Source organism: Tenrec ecaudatus, chromosome 8, assembly GCF_050624435.1.
Source record: "Tenrec ecaudatus isolate mTenEca1 chromosome 8, mTenEca1.hap1, whole genome shotgun sequence".
Taxonomy (NCBI): Eukaryota; Metazoa; Chordata; class Mammalia; order Afrosoricida; family Tenrecidae; genus Tenrec; species Tenrec ecaudatus.
The window spans coordinates 143,853,322-143,871,782 of NC_134537.1; the positions used below are offsets into that span (position 1 = coordinate 143,853,322).

At 49.7% G+C, this 18,461-nt stretch overlaps 1 protein-coding gene across 1 annotated transcript in view; it reads left to right on the top strand.

Annotated features, from left to right (window-relative positions):
- Positions 1–18,461, top strand: part of KIF3C (kinesin family member 3C) — a 49,298-nt gene that overhangs the window by 20,488 nt on the left and 10,349 nt on the right. Inside the window, exons 2-5 of the mRNA XM_075557005.1 lie at positions 9,500–9,601; positions 10,244–10,366; positions 11,259–11,377; positions 12,196–12,312. Of these exons, the coding sequence (XP_075413120.1) occupies positions 9,500–9,601; positions 10,244–10,366; positions 11,259–11,377; positions 12,196–12,312 (461 nt within the window). The remainder of the gene's footprint in view (positions 1–9,499; positions 9,602–10,243; positions 10,367–11,258; positions 11,378–12,195; positions 12,313–18,461) is intronic.

Consider the following 18,461-nt stretch of genomic DNA (forward strand, 5'->3'; position numbering starts at 1 on the left):
CATATTGGATTAGGACCTCCCTATGAGAGTGTGACCTTTAAAATATTTTAAATTTATTTTTTAAGGATCATTTTATTGGGGCTCTTACAGCTCTTATAACAACCCATACATCCATTGGATCAAGCATATTTGTACATATGTTGCCATCATCATTTTCTAAATATTTACTTTCTGTTTGAGCCCTTGGTATCAGCTCCTCTTTTTTTCCCTCCCTCCCCACCTCCCACCCTCATGACCCCTTGATACATTGTAAATTATTATTATTTTCATAGCTCAAAAAAGTAATGCATTTTGGGGAACATTTTATTGCACTCTGGGTGTAAGTTTTCCAGTCTGTGATTCGCACACGGGCTGTTTATGACCTCAGTGGCAGTCCCCACAGGGTGCCGGCACCCCCGCCCCATTTCCTCCCTAGGCTCCCTGTGTCCATGGGGCCACTTTCCCCGCCCCGCCCGACTGTCTCACCGTTGGGTTGGAGTCAGTGCTGCCCCTTGGGCCTCATGCAGGGGATTATTTTAAAGCATGTAGGATTCCATTCTATGTGCAGACCAGTGTGTCCATTCACCCACTGATGGGCATTGAGGCAGTGTCCATCTTTGCTCTCTGGATGACCCTGACTATTCCACAGGTATCTCTGTGTGTCCCAGCTCCGATTTCTCTTGGAAACATGTCGCCAAGTGAGATGGCCGGGTCACATGACCTTTCTTTCCATTGCTAGCTTGTTCAGGGATTTTCTGTCATGCTTGTGTCATTGTGTGGTGCCTCGGGTGTTTGTGTCCAGCCTTCTGATCTCCCACAGCCTCCCCGGCATCTGTCCTGTCTGGATTTTCATTGTTGCCATGCTTGCTGGGGTGAGAGGATAGCTCACTGCGGGGTTGAGTTGCATCTCTAATGATTTATGCCACGAGCTGTGTGTCCGTTTGTCATTCTGTGGTGGCTCTCTGTGTTGCTTTGATACTGGAAGCTATGTCACTGTGAACTCCAAATACCAGCAGGCTCACCCAAAGTGAACAAGTTTCAGCAGGGCTTCCGGACGAAGAACAGACGACAGAGAAGGGATGGACTGTCCACTGCTGAGGAACGCGCCACTGAAAACTCTAAGAACAGCGGGGAAACATGGCGCGATCTTAACAAACCTCACGCTTAACAGCAGAAGACGAGCCCCTCGGGTCGGAAGGCACTCAGAATACGGCTGAGGAAGACCCGCCTTCTCAGAGTCGCGTAGGCTGCCATTGCTGTGGACGGAGTCAAGCCTGCATTTGTTGATGGGGCGCCATCCAGCGTGAGAAGACGCGGCAGCGCCCATCTATTAATAATTGGCACCCGGAATGTTTGAAGTATGAATCTAAGAAAGTCAGAAGTTGCAAAAATTAAACGGAACGCGTAAAGAGCCAAAGCATAGATGTCCGTGAGTTGAAGTGGACTGGTGTGGCCATTCTGAATTAGAAAATCACATGATTTACTAGGCTGAGAACAATAGTAGCCAAAGGAATAGCATCATGTTCATCGTTAAAAAGGACATTTAAAAATAAGTTTTAAGAGGTACAACTTTTACTATGGAATACTGGTTAGAGACGTAACATTGATGACTTTGAAGCAGTGGGAGGGGGAGCGAGGGGGGGGGGGGAGGCGTGATGAGCCAAGGAGTGTGGCTGACCACTAGGAGGGGTTTTTCCTAGAGCCTCGGGAGAGCACCGTAGTCTTAGCTACACCGTGACTTTAGCCCAGTGAGATCTGTTAGACTTCTAACCTACAGAACTGTAACATAAATATATACATAATAAATATGTACAGTTGGAAGTAAAAAATAAATAAATTTTTAAAAAGGACATTTTAAGATTTCTCTGAACATGACAATGCTGCTTGTGATAAGATGACATCTATCTCCATACAGGGAAATCCAGTTGATATAGTTATTATTCAAATTTATGCACCAGCCACTAGCGCTAATGATGAAGAAATTGAAGAATTTTGTGAATGACTCAAATCTGAAATTGATCAAATATGCAAGCAAGCTGCATTAATAATCCTTGGCAATTGTGATGCAAAAACTGGAAGCAAAGAGGAAGGAACTGTGGTTGTAAGATACAATCTTCATGATAGAAATGAAACTGGAGATCGCATGATAGAATTTTGTAAGACCAATGACTTCCTCATAACAAATATACCTTTTTTCTTTTTCCCCTTTTATTTATTTGTTTATTTTGACAAATACCTTTTTCTCAATGACACAAAAGATGACTGTACACATGGACTTCCCAGATGGAATACAAAGAAATTAAATTGACTACACTTTGAGAAGAGACAATGAAGAAGCTCAATATTAGCAGATAAAACCAGGCCAGGGGCTGACTGTGGAATAGACCATCAAACAAGTCCACAAGAACCAAAATACCTTGAGTCTATCCCACCTGAATTTCAAGGACAGATGTGATGCTTTGAACACTAATGACAGAAGCCCAGGTGAGCTGTGGGGTGACAGCAAGAACGTCATTGGTGAAGAAAGCCCAGGGTCATTAAAAAGACAGGATAGCCCTTTGCATCAAGTCCTCTTTTGTCATATCTTGCCCTATCTGGCATCTCCCTTCTCCCCCTTTTCTGTTGTCCGTCCCCCAGGGAGGAGGTCACATGTAGATCCTTGTAATCGGTTCCCCCTTTCCAAAACACTCACTCTCTACCCTCCCAGTATCTTCCACCCTGGATTCCCTGTGCCTCCAGCTCCTATCTACACCAGTGTACAACCTCTGCTTTATCCAGACTTGCAAGATAGAATTTGGATCATAGTAGTGGGGTGGGGTGGGGGGGGAGGAAGCATTTAGGAACTGGAGGAAAGCTATGTTGTTCATCAGTGCTACATAGCACCCTGACTGACTCATCTCCTCCTCTAAACCCCTCTGGGAGGGGATCTCCATTGGCCGACAAATGGGCTTTGGGTCTCCACTCTGTACTTCCCCCTTCATTCACTATGGTAAGATTTTTTTTTTTGATGATGCCTTATACCTGATCCCTTCGACACCTCGTGATCGCACAGGCTGGTGTGCTTCTTCCATGTGGGCTTTGTTGCTTCTGAGCTAGATGGCCGCTTGTTCACCTTCAAGCCTTTAAGACCCCAGACATTATATCTTTTGATAGCCGGGCACCATCAGCTTTCTTCGCCACATTTGCTTATGCACTCGTTTGTCCTCAGCGATCATATCATGGAGGTATGCACCCAATGATATGATTTTTTGTTCTTTGACGCCTGATAACTGATCCCTTCAAAACCACGTGATCACACAGGCTGGTGTGTGCTTCCATGTGGGCTTTGTTGGTTCTGAGCTAGTTGGCCTCTTGTTTATCTCCAAGCCTTTAAGACCCCAGACGCTGTCTCTTTTGATAGCCGGGCACCATCAGCTTTCTTCACATTTGCTTGTTCACCCGCTTTGGCTTTAGCGGTTGTGTCGGGAGGGTGAGCATCATAGAATGCCAATTTAATAGAAGAAAGTATTCATGCATTGAGGGAGTGCTTGAGTAGAGGTCCAACATCCTTCCGCCACCTTAATACTAAACCTATAAATATAGTCACATAGATCTATTTCCCCATCCTCATATATATTGCATGTACATGTCTTTGTCTAGACCTCTATAAATGCCCTTTGCCTCCCAGCTCTTTCTTCTATTTCCCTGACCTTCCTCTTGCCCCACTAGCATGCTCTGTCCCCACCTGGGTTACAGCTATACCTCTTCGTTACATTACCTTACCCTTGATCATTCCCTACCAGGCCTGCCACTCCCCCCTCACCACCAATTCGGATCCCATGTTGTTCCCTTATCCCTGGGTTTGTTAACACCACTTCCTTACCCCCCACCTCTCCCTATCCCAAGTCCCTACGGAACTGTTGGTCCCGTTGTTTTTCCTCCAGATAGTTCATCCAGCCTGTCTTATTTAGACAGACCTGTGGAGATAATAACATGCACAAAAACAAGAGAGGGGAAAACCAAGCAACAGTATACACCAAAATAACAATAACAAACTACTGACGAAGAACAACAAAAAAAAAACACATCAAGAAAGAAAAGCTTGTAGTCAGTTCAAGGATCGTTCGTTGACCCTTAGGAGTGTTAAGTGGAGAGCAAATGCTTTGAGAGTGATTAGGGCAAAGAATGTACAGATGTGCTTTATACAATTGATGTATGTATATGTATGGACTGTGATAAGAGTTGTATGAGTCCCTAATAAAATGTTTAAAAAAAACAAAACTTAAACTATTAAAAAAAAAGACAGGAAAGAGAAAAGATCAAAGTAGATGTCAGAAGAGACCAGAAACTTCTTAATCATAGAGCTAAGGCAAATGGAAGAAATGACGAAGTCTAAAAGTTGAACTGGAAATGTCAAAGGGCACCTCAAGAAGACATAGTAAAATATTTTAGCGTATGTGCTGCCAAAGTAAACACGACAAAGTAAGATATTATAATGAAATGTGCACCAAACTAGAGTCAGAAAACCAAACGGGAGAAATAGGCTCAGCGCATCTCAAGCTGGAGGATTAAAGAGAAATTCAAGCCTTGTGTTACAATTGTTACAATATGGAAAGAGTCTATGGGCCAAACAGTGAGTGATGCTGGAAGCATCAAGAGAAGATGGAAAAGAACTAGCCAACAGTCAGGCACTTCAAGAGGTGATATAAGATCAAGAATCAGTGCTGGTGCTGAAGGAAACAGGTCTGCATTTGCCCAAAACCAGGCTCCAGGAATTGATGGAATAGCCATTGAAATGTTTTAACAAGCTGATGAAGCATGGAAGCACTCATTTGCTTTATCAGGAAATTTGGAAGACAGATACTTGGCCCATTGACTGGAAGAGATCCAAAGAAAGGTGACGCAACCGAATGCTCTAACTATAGAACAACATCATTCATATCACATGCAAGGAAAATTTTGCTGAAGTTCATCCAACAGTCGTTGCAACAGTCCATCGACAGGGAGCTGCAAGAGGTTCTGGCCGGATTCAGAAGAGGACGTGGAACGAGAGCTATCACTGCTGATGTCAGATGGACTTTAGCGGAAAGCAACGGATACCAGAAAGATGCTTACATATGTTTTATCGATTATGCCAAGGCATGTGACTATATGGACCATAACAAATTATGGATAGTCTTGAGAAGAATGGGAAGTCCAGACCACCTGATTGTGCTCCTGTGGAATTTCATGGTGTTTGTTTGGAACTTGGACGTGGAACGAGGCAGTTGTGGGAACAGAACAAGGGAGTGCTGAATGGTTTAAAATCAGGAAAGGTGTATGCCAGGGTTCTATCTTCTCCCCATCTTTATTCAATCTGTATGCTGACCAGATAATCAGAGGAACTAGAAGTAAGATGTATGAAGACGAACTTGGCATATAGGTAGGAGGAAGGCTTCTTTACCAACCTGAGATCTGCAGATGACACAACGTTGCTTGCTGAAAGTGTGGAGGACATGAAGCACTTGCTCATGAAGATCAAGGATCACACCCTTCAATGTGGATTACAACTCAATGTAAAGAAGACCCATATCCTCACCACTGGATCGGTAACACTGTGAAAAATGGAGAAAAGATTCAAGTTGTCAAAGATTATCTCTTGCTTGTATCCGCAATCATTGCGCAGGGATGCCGCAGTCAAGAGACCTGATACCTGGGCCTGACTCAAACCAGGATCTTTTCAGCCACCTCCTATTTACCTGGGAAAATTGGACATGGCCTCTGGAAAACTGGAGAAGAATCGGTGCATTTGAAGCGTGGTGCTGGTGAAGAATACTGAAATGACCCTGGATTGCCAAAAGAACAAAGAAGTCAGTCTTGGAAGAAGTATAGGCAGAGTGCTCCTTAGAGGTAAGGAGGACAAGACTTCGTCTCACGAACCTTGGAGATGGTGTCCGGAGAGACCAGTCCCTGGAGAAGGACATCATGCTTGGTAAAGCAGAGGGTCGGAGAGAAAGAGAAAGACCCCTGACGAGCCGTATCGGCAAAGTGGCTGCAGCAATTCGATCAAACCTAACACCGCTGAGGGTGGCCCGGCCCGGCTGAGTTTCACTTGTCCGCGGGGTCGTTATGAGTCAGAATTGACGTGCTAGGACCCAGCAGCAACAACCACAGGGGGCTATGACTGCTGACAACCCTGTCCGGTGAAATGTCTGCTCGGGTCTTGTTCGTTTTTCAGTTGGATTGTTGGTCTTTAGCTGTGGCGGCATTGGCCTTCTCTGTCCATCTGAGAGATTAGACTCTGGTCAGCTATGTCACTGTCCCCCCTCTTTCCCCGGCCTATGGGCTCTCTATTGGCAAAGTCTTTCGATAAGCATCAGCATTTAATTTTTAGCAGGTCTCTTGTTTGCTTTTTTCAGTTATGTTTAATATTGTCTTTATTCCATAAACCAGAGCCCCTAGGTTTGTCTCTCTGCTTTCTCTCCTTGAATTTTATAGTTTGAGGTTTTACATTTTAGGTCTTTGATCCATTTTGAGTTTGTTTTGAGTATGGCATGAAGTATGGATCCTGTTTGGTTTTCTTGCCAACGGAAATCCCATTTTGCCATTTATAAAAGAGAGTTTCTCTCATTTAATGGACAAACACTGGAGTATGACTTTATGCTAACTTGTCTAATAAACATCATCAAAGACCCTGTTACTAAACAAAGTCTTGTTCACAGGAACCAGGGGCTAAGATAGCCACGTATCTTTTTGGAAGACACAATTCAATGCATAATAGACAGCAAAGGAAACCAGACCTACAAGGATTCCGGGCTCCTGTGGATACCTATGTCCCAGAATGGGGGATCCGGCCGACCCCAAGCCCTCTAAGGCTCCGTGACCCAGCAACACAGGGATCCGATATCCAGCAACAGGAGGGCCTTCCTCTGGGCACAGGAGAGAGTCTCGCCTTCTCTCCGCTTTCACCACCCCCTTCCCTCTTCTCCACCACTCCCTCCCCCACCCCCCTAGCTAGGTGTCCTCTGCTGCTCAGTGTTCGCTGTACTGTCCCTGTAACCCCGACAGTGAGTGTGAGGTGATCAGTTGAAGGAGGGGAAGCCGGGACAAAGAGCTCGCTGTGTCTGTTCAGGGTGAGAGCACCCACAGGAAGGACCCGGAGCGGACCCCACCTTCTGGACCAATGTCTCCCACCAAGGATTCAATTCAGTTAATCAAACACCGACTCCGTGCCCAACACTATGCTCACGAAGCCCCAGGATCACTGAGAGGCTACTAGACATGAACGACTCTTGCCCTGAAGGAGTCTCCAGTGATGGTTACCTTATGTGAAAGTACTCGGACTTCGTCCTGGTGTTGAGAAGGCCCAAAGCAGGCCACATGCAGTTCTGGTCGGCAGTTCGAAACCTCCAGCAGCTCCTAGGGAGAAAAACTGGACTGAAAAACAGGGGCTGTCTCAGAAGCCCACAGGGGAGGCAGCATTGACTCGATGGCAGCGAGTTTGGTGCTAGGCTTGGGCTGCCGAGCACACAGGGGTGTGAGTGCTGGGAGACCCGGCCGGCCCAGGGGCTTCCCTGTCGTGCTGCAGATTTGGGACTTGGTCTTACCAGGGATGGAGGCCCCTGAAGTGGTTTGAAGCAGAGGAGCAGCAGGGTCAGATGGGGGTTTCTGATGGCTCCCCCTGGGTATGATGGGATGTGTTGGAGGGCCAGAAGGGGAGACTGAGGCAGGGGGTCAGGCAGGGAGGGGGATGGAGGGACACAGTCTTGGCCTCTGAGGCTGTCTGGGGTCAGCATGAGGGTTCCACGTCTCCAACTGCCTCGACTTTGCTCAATGCCATTGGGCACCCCCACGTAGTCCAGCTTCCAGAGAGTGACCCCTAACCCCAGCCCTATGTGTCCTTGACAACAGGCCTTTCGCAGGTGTGGTTCCCCAGGCTGACAGCACCTCCCTATTGTCAGGTCCCTCAGACAAGTCAGCTGCTGGCACTGAGAAAAATTCCCCTGGGGAGTCAGCCAATTTCTCCCAGTGGCTCAAGGTGATTTCAGCCTTCAGGGAAGCCAGTGATGAACTCAGAGGGCAGCTGGGGTGGGGCTGCAATTTCCATGTGTTCATTCGGAGCTGTGGCGGAGTCAGCTGCCGACTCCTGGCACCCCCTGCACAGCAGAAAGAAGCTGCCCAGCTCTGCATCATCTGGTGGATCAACCGTGGCCCAGGGGGCTTCATTGGCTGATGTCAGCAGTCAGGCTTTCCTTCAAGCTGTTTGAGTCTGGAAGCTTGTTTTGGATACAACACACGAGCACCCACTGATCGATCAGTGGCTGTGCAGGAGGAGCATTGGCTAAGAATCAAGCTGGGGTCCCTCCCATGGAAGTCAAGAATCCGTTCACTGGATGGCCACTGCTACACGCCCTCATATTCGCGTGAATGGAAAAGTCATGTATGTAACCACACATGATACAGCCCATTTAAGCTTCAGATCCAGCAAGCACTTCCCAATGTCTGGGTCATAACTGGACTGGGGCTCTCACATAGCTGAGGGGCTCCAGGCTCAGGCTCTGGGAGTGGATCGGTTCAAACAAACCCCACCTCTTCAACACCTTATTAGCTTCAGACCTTAGGCTGCTCTCTGATTTTTCATGTGTTCAGTGGGGGAGAGTAATAGTACCTTTTTAGGGGGAAAGGAGATAATGTCTGCTAAGGGCTCAGACCGGAGTCTCGCTGCTGTCGTGGTTACACACTGGGCCACTAACCGCAGAGTCAGCAGTTTGAAACCACCAGCCGCTCTGCAGAACAAAGACGTGGCTTTCTGGTCTCGTAACAAATTGCAATCTTAGAAACTCAGAGAGACTGTTCTACCCTCTCATGGAGGGTCGCTATGAGTCGGCATCCACTCGATAGCAGTGAGTTGTCCAAGGCTTAGCTCACCATCTGGCAGATGGTGCGTAGCAAATGTTGGCAGGCCACCCCGAAACAGGTGGAATGCTCAGAAGATGTTACAGGTGGGAGAACGGAAGGGAGAACCTTGCTGAGTCCCATGGTCGATGGGCAGAGCTCCCGGCCCTCTGCCTTTCTCCCAAGTGCAGGCTGCTCCTGGCCACATATCACCCCCTCTTTGATTTGTCTGCCTTTCCTGCCACACAAAGATGGGAACTTGTTTGTCACCTGTGTGGAGAGCCAGTCACCTAAAGGGCTGTGCTCCCCAGTGGCTATATCTAATCTATCTCCCGCCCCCACCCCCCTGGGCCCCACCTGGTCCATGTTGCCAGGATCAGATGGCCCCTCCCAGCATGGTGATCTAGCCTTCCCTCTGTCTCCAAGCTTCCCGAGGGACTCCCTCTCTCTACCGTGCCCAGTGGTCCTGGTGAAACTGGGGGCCTCGTCTGGGGCCCGAGAGGCTGGCGAAGAAAGTCCATTCTCTCTGAGGGCCATGAGGATACCCTCTGGAATATATTTCGTGTCCACTTCTGGAAGCACCACAGAGCCATGGAGCTACACGTCCCAAGCTGGGGACTCTGTGACCCTATGGAAAGCCCATGCCTTCTCCCCTCTGTGTCCCCAGGCCATGGAGAGCAAGCTGCTTATCGGCGGCAGGAACATCATGGACCACACCAACGAGCAGCAGAAGATGCTGGAACTGAAGAGGCAGGAGATTGCTGAGCAGGTGGGGCTACTGGGCTTCGGGTCCTCAGGAGACATATGGGCCCAAGGTCATGTGTTGGTGGCAGAGGCAGGAAGCCCTCATGAATTCAGAATCCTGGTGCTACAGAGCCGGACCTTAAACACGCCTCCTTCTTGCCCCCTCAGTGTTTCAGGGGCCCATCCCCCTAACCCCCTGTGGCCCTGCACCCGACGGGCACTGCAAGCTAATAGGGGGAGGAAGGGGTGGCTCTCTATGACATTAGCTTCCACGAGGTATCTGGGCCTGATGCCTGGACCTTCCACAAGGGTAGGAATTCCTGACAACTATATGACTGTTGACTGAATCAGCTGCCTGGGCAGTTCATGTGACACCGGCAGAGGAGAGGGTAAAGCAGCCTGGAGGGAGCATGTGGCATCTGGGGGTGGCTGTGGCTGACACGATGGGCCTGCATCCCCACGGGACAGGGCCTGGCAAAGGCAGGGCCTCACGAGCCGAGAGGAGGAGGCGTGAACTGTTGCACGGCCCTTTCCCTCTCCTGGCTCTGTGGCCACGGCGAAGCCAGATCCTGTGACAGGCAGAGTGGTCCCACCCCCTCAGGTCCCCTGACCCCCACCCCTACCCCTGTGCCGCACTGCTGAGGCCCTCTGCCCTGTCCTCCCCTAGAAACGCCGTGAGCGGGAAATACAGCAGGAAATGATGCTCAGAGACGAGGAGACCATGGAGCTCCGGGGCACCTACACGTCCCTGCAGCAGGAGGTGGAGGTCAAAACCAAGAAGCTCAAGAAGGTGCGGTGTGCAGGGCGGGGTCAAGGTCTACCGATAATTCAGCAAATCCCACCCACCCATCCACCCCAGAGTCAGACTCCCCACTTTGACTGAACTGCTGAAGGCCTGAGCACCATTACCTGGGCTGCTGGGTGAGGAGTGGGAGGGTAGGGCCCTAGTACTATTGAGGACAGAGCCCTCTCTGCTGGGCAGGGCTGGGCTTGAGGCTGGGAATGCTCTTCACTTCCTGTTTCCACAGTGGCCATCCTCGTGGTCCTGAGAAACTTCCCCTTCGCCATGGCACTAGTGAGTCATAACTGGGCTGACTGGCTGGTGCAGGACAGGGAAGTGGAGGACCGAAGAGGCCTGAGAAGGAGACTCTAGCCTGGGGATGCTTGGGAAGGGAACACAAAGACCCCTGATGACCTGCCAATGGCTGGGCTGGGGACATCTGGTCACCAGGACCCTGCAAAGCCCATGGCAGGGGAAAGACATGTCCATGAGAGGAAGGTCTAGGGCAGAATCAGCAGGTTCCAGTTTGGCTTCTGGGCAGAACCTGGAGCTTGCAGCTTGGTTGGCGTGGAGCAGGCCAGACCGAGGACCAGCCACAGCAGCAGTACCACGGACACGCCTGAGTGAAACAGAGACTCAGTGCTGCCCTCCACACCCCACTTTGGAGAGGAGTAGCCTGGGTCACCTTCCAGCTGGGACAGAGTAGGGACAGTGTAGGGAGAAGACCCTCCTTGTCAGAGGGATAGCTCTTTGTGATTCAAGGTGGGGCAGCCAGAGGGAGGTTCAGACTCAGCCCCGGCCTCTTCCTGGTGGCTCTTGAGCTACAGCCTGGGGTCCAAGGCTGAGTGGCCACGCCTCATGGCCACACGGTGCAGCCTCTGAGCCTCCCCTGTCTCCCCAGCTGTACGCCAAGCTGCAGGCGGTGAAGGCGGAGATCCAGGACCAGCATGATGAATACATCCGGGTGCGGCAGGACCTGGAGGAGGCACAGAATGAGCAGACCCGGGAGCTCAAACTCAAGTAAGCCCCCTGCTCTTCCCAGTGCGGCCCTCACAGCGCCCCTCCCTCCCCCAGGCCCTCCTCTCCTTCCGGAAGGCCTCCTTCCAACTGTCTACTTGCCCACGCGTCCATGGCTTCGGTAAGGCGCGCTGAGGGATAGGGCCTAGTTCTGGAGTGTCTTCTATTTTCCCCTTCCACTGGGAACCCCTCTTTCTGTTGGCTGAAACCCCACACCCCAGATTAACCCGTAAGGCTGCATCAATCTTTGCATTAAAAAAGTTGTTGCCATAAATAGTGACCCTATAGAACAATGTAGAATTGCCCCTTAGACTTCCCAGGCTGCATTCTTTACAGAAACATAAACCATCTTTCTCTTCCACGTGCACCTAGTGCAGCGGTTCTCCACCTTCCTCAGGCCGCGACCCTTTCATACAGCTCCTCATGGGGTGACCCCACCCCCCAACCGTAACATTATTTTCGTTGCTACTTCATCACTGTCATTTTGCTACTGTGATGAATCGGGTGACCCCTGTGAAAGGGTAGTTAGATCCCCAAAAGGGTCGAGACCCACAGGTTGAGAACCACTGACTTAGTGGGTTCAGACCACAGACCTTTTGGTTAGCAGCCCAGTGTGTAACCCCCGTGCCACTGAGCTCCTTTAGAAGCAGCCGTTTCGCGCCCCATTTCTCAGGGGATGAGCTCCCCACCCTTTTTTTTGGGGGGGGGTTGTTCTTCCTCCTCCACTCCCTCTGCTGGTTGCTTCTAAACTGTTCCCTTCACAGACACCATGTTGTGTCTAACTCCACATTTCCCACTTCTCCCCTCATCCCTACTCCCAGGTACTTAATCATCGAGAACTTCATCCCCCCAGAGGAGAAGAACAAGATCATGAACCGGCTTTTCCTGGACTGCGAGGAGGAGCAGTGGAAATCCCAGCCACTCGTGCCGGCTGGAATGTGAGTCTGTTTACCCAGTGATCTGGGTTGGACACTCCAGGTGGGCAGGGCAGGGCAGGGCAGGGGTGGTCAGGACAGGGCAGATGAAAGATGAATTTCTCAGAACCTAATCTGGAGTTCTGAGGAGTGCAAAGCATGAACACATTCAGCTGCTAACTGTTCGAGTTGGTCCAGAGGTGCCTCGGAAGAAAGGTCTGGTGATCTGCTTCCACAAAGATCAGCCACTGAAACCCTACAGAGCCCAGCTCTACACTGACCCCCCCCCCCATGGGGTCAGCACAAGTTGGAATGGACTCCACAGCACCTGGCTTGGCTTTTACTGTGTAGAGGCCTCTGAAGGGTATTCTGGGAAGGAAGCAAATAAAAAGTCTCATTGGCCAGGAAGCTGAGTATCCTGACGGCCTCGGCCTCTGGAGAGAGGAGAGGGAAACCCCAGCCCTTCGGCCACCCTGGAAAGGGTAGCACTTGACAAGCTCTGGTGACTTCACTTTTCTTAAATTTGTCATTCCCTACTCAGTAAGCCAAGACTTTCAAAATGACCAGCGTCACCAGTCCATTAGCTCATTGAGGCCTAGGATATCAATCGTTTTGTGTTTAATGTCATCTTTGATGACCTCCAATTACCCTGGCGGCATACTCGGTACTTTCCACAGACTTCTCCCTTGTGGAATTCCCTCAAACAGCAATAACAACAGTTAATATTTGCCCAGCAGCGGCGGTGTCTCTGGGCCCTGTGCTAGATTCTGCAGCAGAGGGTGAAGAAAAAAAAACCCAGCCTGAGCGGACAGCGCAATGGCAATTACAAGGAAGTCATCCGATGGTGAAATGATCCAGGTGTGATACGGGCTCCACTGGCTGATGGGTGATTCAGCATTTGCACCTGTTTCTACAGCCTAGCCCTTTCGTGGTCTGTGGCCGGCGGCTGGGTGTGCAGCGCCCTCTGCTGGCAGCCGCAGAACCAGCCTGGTTCTTTCTGCCTAACAGACCCTGCCTCACCAGTCTGACCACCATCTCTCACCATCTCTGTACCCAGAGGTGCTTCAGAGGCTGGACGCTGGCTTCTCCAGAGTGTCTTTGCTCACTCGGATCTAGGAATGTTAATGCCAAGATATGGCATAGTCTCCAAAGCTAGGCAGGGGGTGGGGGAGCTGCTGTCTCATTGGAATATTAGACGTCTACTTAATCTGGCTTCTTTTTGAAAGACTGACCCAAGGTGGATAAGTATGTGGGTAGAAGCGCCTTTCAATGTTGCTCCTTGAATGTAAACTTCATAAGTAGAATCCTTTACAGCGTCGTACGCAGAGGTTCTCGCTGCTGGCTACAGATGGAATCTCCCATGAATCAGGCTCTGGAAAGTCCCATTGAGGAGCGCAGGTGGTGCATTGGTTATGAGTTGGGCTGTGATCCACAAGGTCAGCAGTTTCAAACCACCAGCTGCTTGGGAGAAAGATGGGGTTTTCTACTCCTGTAAAGAGTAATGGCCTCAGAAACTCACCTGGAAGTTCTACCCTTCCCTATAGAGCAGTGATTCTCAAACTTCCTAATGCCACCACCTTCATGTGGTGGTGACCCCCCAACCATAGCATTATTTTCATTGCTACTTCATCACTAATTTTGCTACTGTGATTAATCGGGTGACCCTGTGAAAGGGTCATTCGACCTCCAAAGGTGTCGCGACCCACAGGTTGAGAACTGCTGCTACAGAGTCACTGAGTCGGCATCAACTCGATGGCAATGAGTCGGATTTGGAATTTGGTAGTTGAATCTCAGACCTCCCTTTGTGGTTTCCAAAGCTTCCAGGTGTTTCTGCCACAAAGCCTGGCTTCAGAAGCACTGCTGCAGCGCCACCTGCTGGAGGCAGCTGCTCTTCAAGCTTCTGCTCCGAGGTTAGTTAGGGAGCCCTGGTGGCGCTGTTGGATAAGCAGTGAACTAGGAATCCACAACTCTGCAGTTCAAACCCACCTGCTACTTGGTCCCCAGAGAAAGGGGCGGCTGTTTGCCCTTATAAACATGACAGCCCCCGAAACCGTCGATGGGCGTGGTTCACATCAATTTGAGGTTGTGTTGAGGCATTGGCTTTGTTGTTCCCGAGTTGAAAGTTTGCAGGTGGAGGGGTTGACCCAGAGTGAGTGGTGCTTGTGAACGCTTCATCAAAATCTACCAGCTGTTACGAGTTTTGCCACCTATTGCTTTATTCGCTTTTCCCCGTCTCTCTCCCCCTCCCTCCACCTGAGACGAAGCTGCAGACACCTGACCCCTTAGCCTGCATTTCCTAAGGAGGAGGACATTACATTTACGGGGCAGAGGTCAGACTCAGGAACTTTTAGATCGCTACAATACTATCATATAGGCACCAGTGGCTTTTTGACAACGATCGGACTGATGCCCCTTCTGGCAATTTCCACCCCTCTCCCCACATGTGAGCACAGCCTGCATTTAAGTCAGGCCTCTTCAGTCCTCCCAGTCTGCACCTGCCGAGGGAGCTTGAGCTGACCTTTGCCAGGTCATGGCTCACGGGAGCTGATTCATTTCTCAAAACCATGTGCCCGCAATTTTGCAATGAGCCCACTGTCTCAGGCCAAGAGTCCAGGCGCAAGACATGGTGTGAGCTTCCCCTGCAGAGAGCGAAGGTGAGCTTTCTGCCTGGTCCTTAGGAATGTCCATTCTTTAGCCCTTTTAAAAAAATGTATGTTCTTCCTCTTAGAGGACACTTAAAAACTGTTTTATCGGCATATAATTCACACATCGTACAATTTAATAGTTCAGTCACATCAAGGAGAGTTGTACAATCGTCACCACAATCCATTGTAGAACATTTTCTTCCTTCTTGTCTTCATCAATTAGCTTCCCATTTCCCCCAACCTCCCCTGCTATCCCCCTAAGGGACCATTAATCCAGCTGCTGTCTATATACATTTACCTATCCTGAATTTTATCTACAGAAAAACATTTAAAATAAACTAGCAACATTTTAAATGATAAAACAGTATACTTTTTTATAAAGATGTAAGTAAACAGAAGAATGAAAATTCTATGTAGGGTTAGCCTCTGCTAACATTTGTATATAACCCCCTGTGTTAGTCTGGGTAAACTAGGAAAACCAATCCACAGAAACTCATATGTATAAGAGAGAGTTTTATATAAAGGGTGAGTGTACATTAAGAAAGCATCACAACCCAGTGCTGGCCAAGCCCATAAGTTCAACATTAACCCACATGTCCGACACCAATCCACAATCCTCCTCAATCCCACAAAACACATGCAATGACATCAACTGCAGGAGGAAAGCTGAATCAGTGAGCGGGTAAGCATCTCAGCGCTGGCATGGGTCTCCACACGGCTGCTCCAGCACCCAGGGCTGCATCAGGGTAGGTCCATGTGGCTTCTCCTCAGGGATGTCTTGCAGGAAATGAGCCTTGCCAGCTGAAGCAGGGAACTGGCTAAGGCAGGTGCACCCTGGTCCAACCATCAGAAAGCAAGAGACCCAAGAACTGGAAAGGCGAGGCTCACCAAACCTTTATCTCTCCGCCCTTCAGTTAATCCCACATGTGTTTACTGGCCAGGTTGGCACAATAAACTTTAACTATCCCTCTCCCCTCTTTCCCCTCCTATGTGTAGATAAAGTCTTTTAAATGACCTCATGGACTGTCAAACCATTCGAAGATTCTCAAAAGCTAAAGCAGCTTGATCCTAAACCAGTACACTTAAAAAATAATTTTTAGCATGGATGCCAGTTGTGGCTTTGAAAAAGGAGTCTCCCAAATCCAGAGTTCTTTTGCTCTGCTGTTCCCCGCTTACTGGCATCATTTGCAGCCCACAGTCTCCCTATCCTCGGCTTCAGTCTTCCATTCCAGCGCCGTCGTGAGTGAGCTCAAGAAGGCTCTCTAGCAACTGTTCAGGGGATGGGCACGTGAGAGTTTGTTTTTTTTCCCAGTGGTTATGCATCTAATGGCAAGGTCAGCAGTTCAGAACCATCAGCTGCCCAGCAAAAGAAAGAGGAGGCTTTCTAGTCTCATGAAGAGTTACAGTCTCGGCCACCCACAGGGGCAGTTCTGCCCTGTCCTGTAGGGTCGCTCTGAGTTGGCATCAACTTGATAGCAGCAGGTTTGCTGTTTTTTGGAGTGTTTTCTCTTGCATTTAAATACCAATAATGAAAATAATTATTACAGACTATTCCAAGAAACTCATATAGCGACTCTATGAGACAGGGTAGAACTGCGCCCTGTGGATGGAGTATTGGAAAGCCTCAGCTTTCTCCCACAGAGCTGCTGGTGGTTTTGAACTGCTGAGCTTGAGGTTAGCAGCCCAACTCGAAACCCACCAGCTACCAGGGTTCCTTTGAGTCAGAACCGACTCAGTGGCGGAGATTCAGATTTCGAGTTCTCTGAGCCCTAAGAGAGAGCTCTAAGAAGCCAATGACTTCAAAAGGACTTATTAAATATCAAGGAGGCAGCTACAGGCTATTCTGAATCACTACCATCTATATGAGTGTATCTTCTTTTCTTTTTAAGTCAACGTCCAGGCGACCTTGCCCGGTGCTGCACTATTAGTATTTATTTCAGAATTTAAAACATCAAAAGAAAAGAGGCATACAAATGGATCTAGGTTGTTTTTATAGGAGACAAGTTTTTTCAAGTACACTCGCTCCCTTTTCCCCCCCCCCAAGCATTTGGTAGTGAGAATAAAGCAAAAACAATTCTATCATACTTGGAAACCTAGTTGTGATTCTGACTCAGCAGAGGGGGCCACACAGGACAGCACCGGGGTGGGGGTGGGGGATGGGGAAGGGGAGGCAGGGCCCTGCTGGACCAGATGCAGGATGGTCTGGTGCAAGACTCCTGACGGCAGAAGGCTGCAGGCCGGGGCGGCGTGCGTGCGTGCGTGCGTGCGTGTGTGTGTGTGCGTGTGTGTGTGTACAGCTCTCCTGGCGTCAGGCTGTGGAAGGGGCTCAAGCTGGGGACCACGCTGCCTCCCTGGGAGGAAGGATACTTTTCCTACACTGTAGAGCCCACCACTTGCAACATGACTTAATTAGGGCATTCAAAAACAAACAGAAACGCCCTTTCTTTCTGAAGCATCTTGAACTAATCAGGGCATGGTTCCCTTTGCTCCGCTCAGATGGGGACTGGTTTGCTTGACTTTGGCCCGAGGTCTCCTGGGGAGGAGAGCAGGGAAGGCCCTTGAAGTGGGAAAATAAAATGGGTTGGAAGCAGTTACCTCAGGACACAGCCCTTTAGGGAACTTTGGCTTGAGAAAATCCTTTCCCTCTAGCTTCAAGGAGTCTGGGTGTTGCAAACTAGCTGGCGGCTGGTTGGTTCGGGCCCACCCTGAAGCGCGTGGAAGACAGTATTCTGCCGCCGCAGGGTCACAGCCTCAAACGCCCGGCCTAGAGAGCAGCTGTGCTTGCACACACAGGTCACCGTGAGTTGGACTTGACTCGGTGGCAGCCAACAGTCACACTCCAGAGCCGGGGCGGTGGAAGGATTCTCAGCTTCCATGCGGGAGACCCAGGTCCGCTCCAGGGTAGACACCACCGTCTGTCTGTCAAGATTTGTGTGTTTCTCTGATGCTGAGCAGCAGGAAGGCCTGTCGATCGACTCCAGAAAGCCCTGTGGATCACAGGGTGCTGATTCCCAGCTGATCCTGGGGGCAGCACAAGACTGGGCAGTGTGTCATTTGCTGAGGATGGGGTCCCTTGAGCAGCTAATGCCACCGCTGGCTGCAAGCATCTTCATCTCGCATCAGAAGGCAGGGCTGGGAGGTTCTTGACTCTAAGACGCTCACTCTTTTTGCCATGGCTCTCTAAACCAAGGTCATAGTCATGTCCACTTATTTCGGGAAGACTTTTTTTCCTCCACAAACTACGCAGCCACTAAACTAAAACACTCAGTGCCTTACAGTGGATGCCAACTCATGGCCCCCTATAGGACAGGGCAGAACTGCCCCTGTGGGTTTCTGAGACTGTAACTCTTCACTGGGTGTAGAAAGCCCCATCTTTCTCCCGAAGAGTGGCTGGCATTTTCGAACAGCTAACCCTGTGGGTAGCAGCTCTACTCATGAGCTACTTAATTTCAAATGAGTGAGGTGCCTTCTATAATTACAAATAATTTCCTATTATAGTTATTCTGAAAGAAATGTTTTTACAATGAT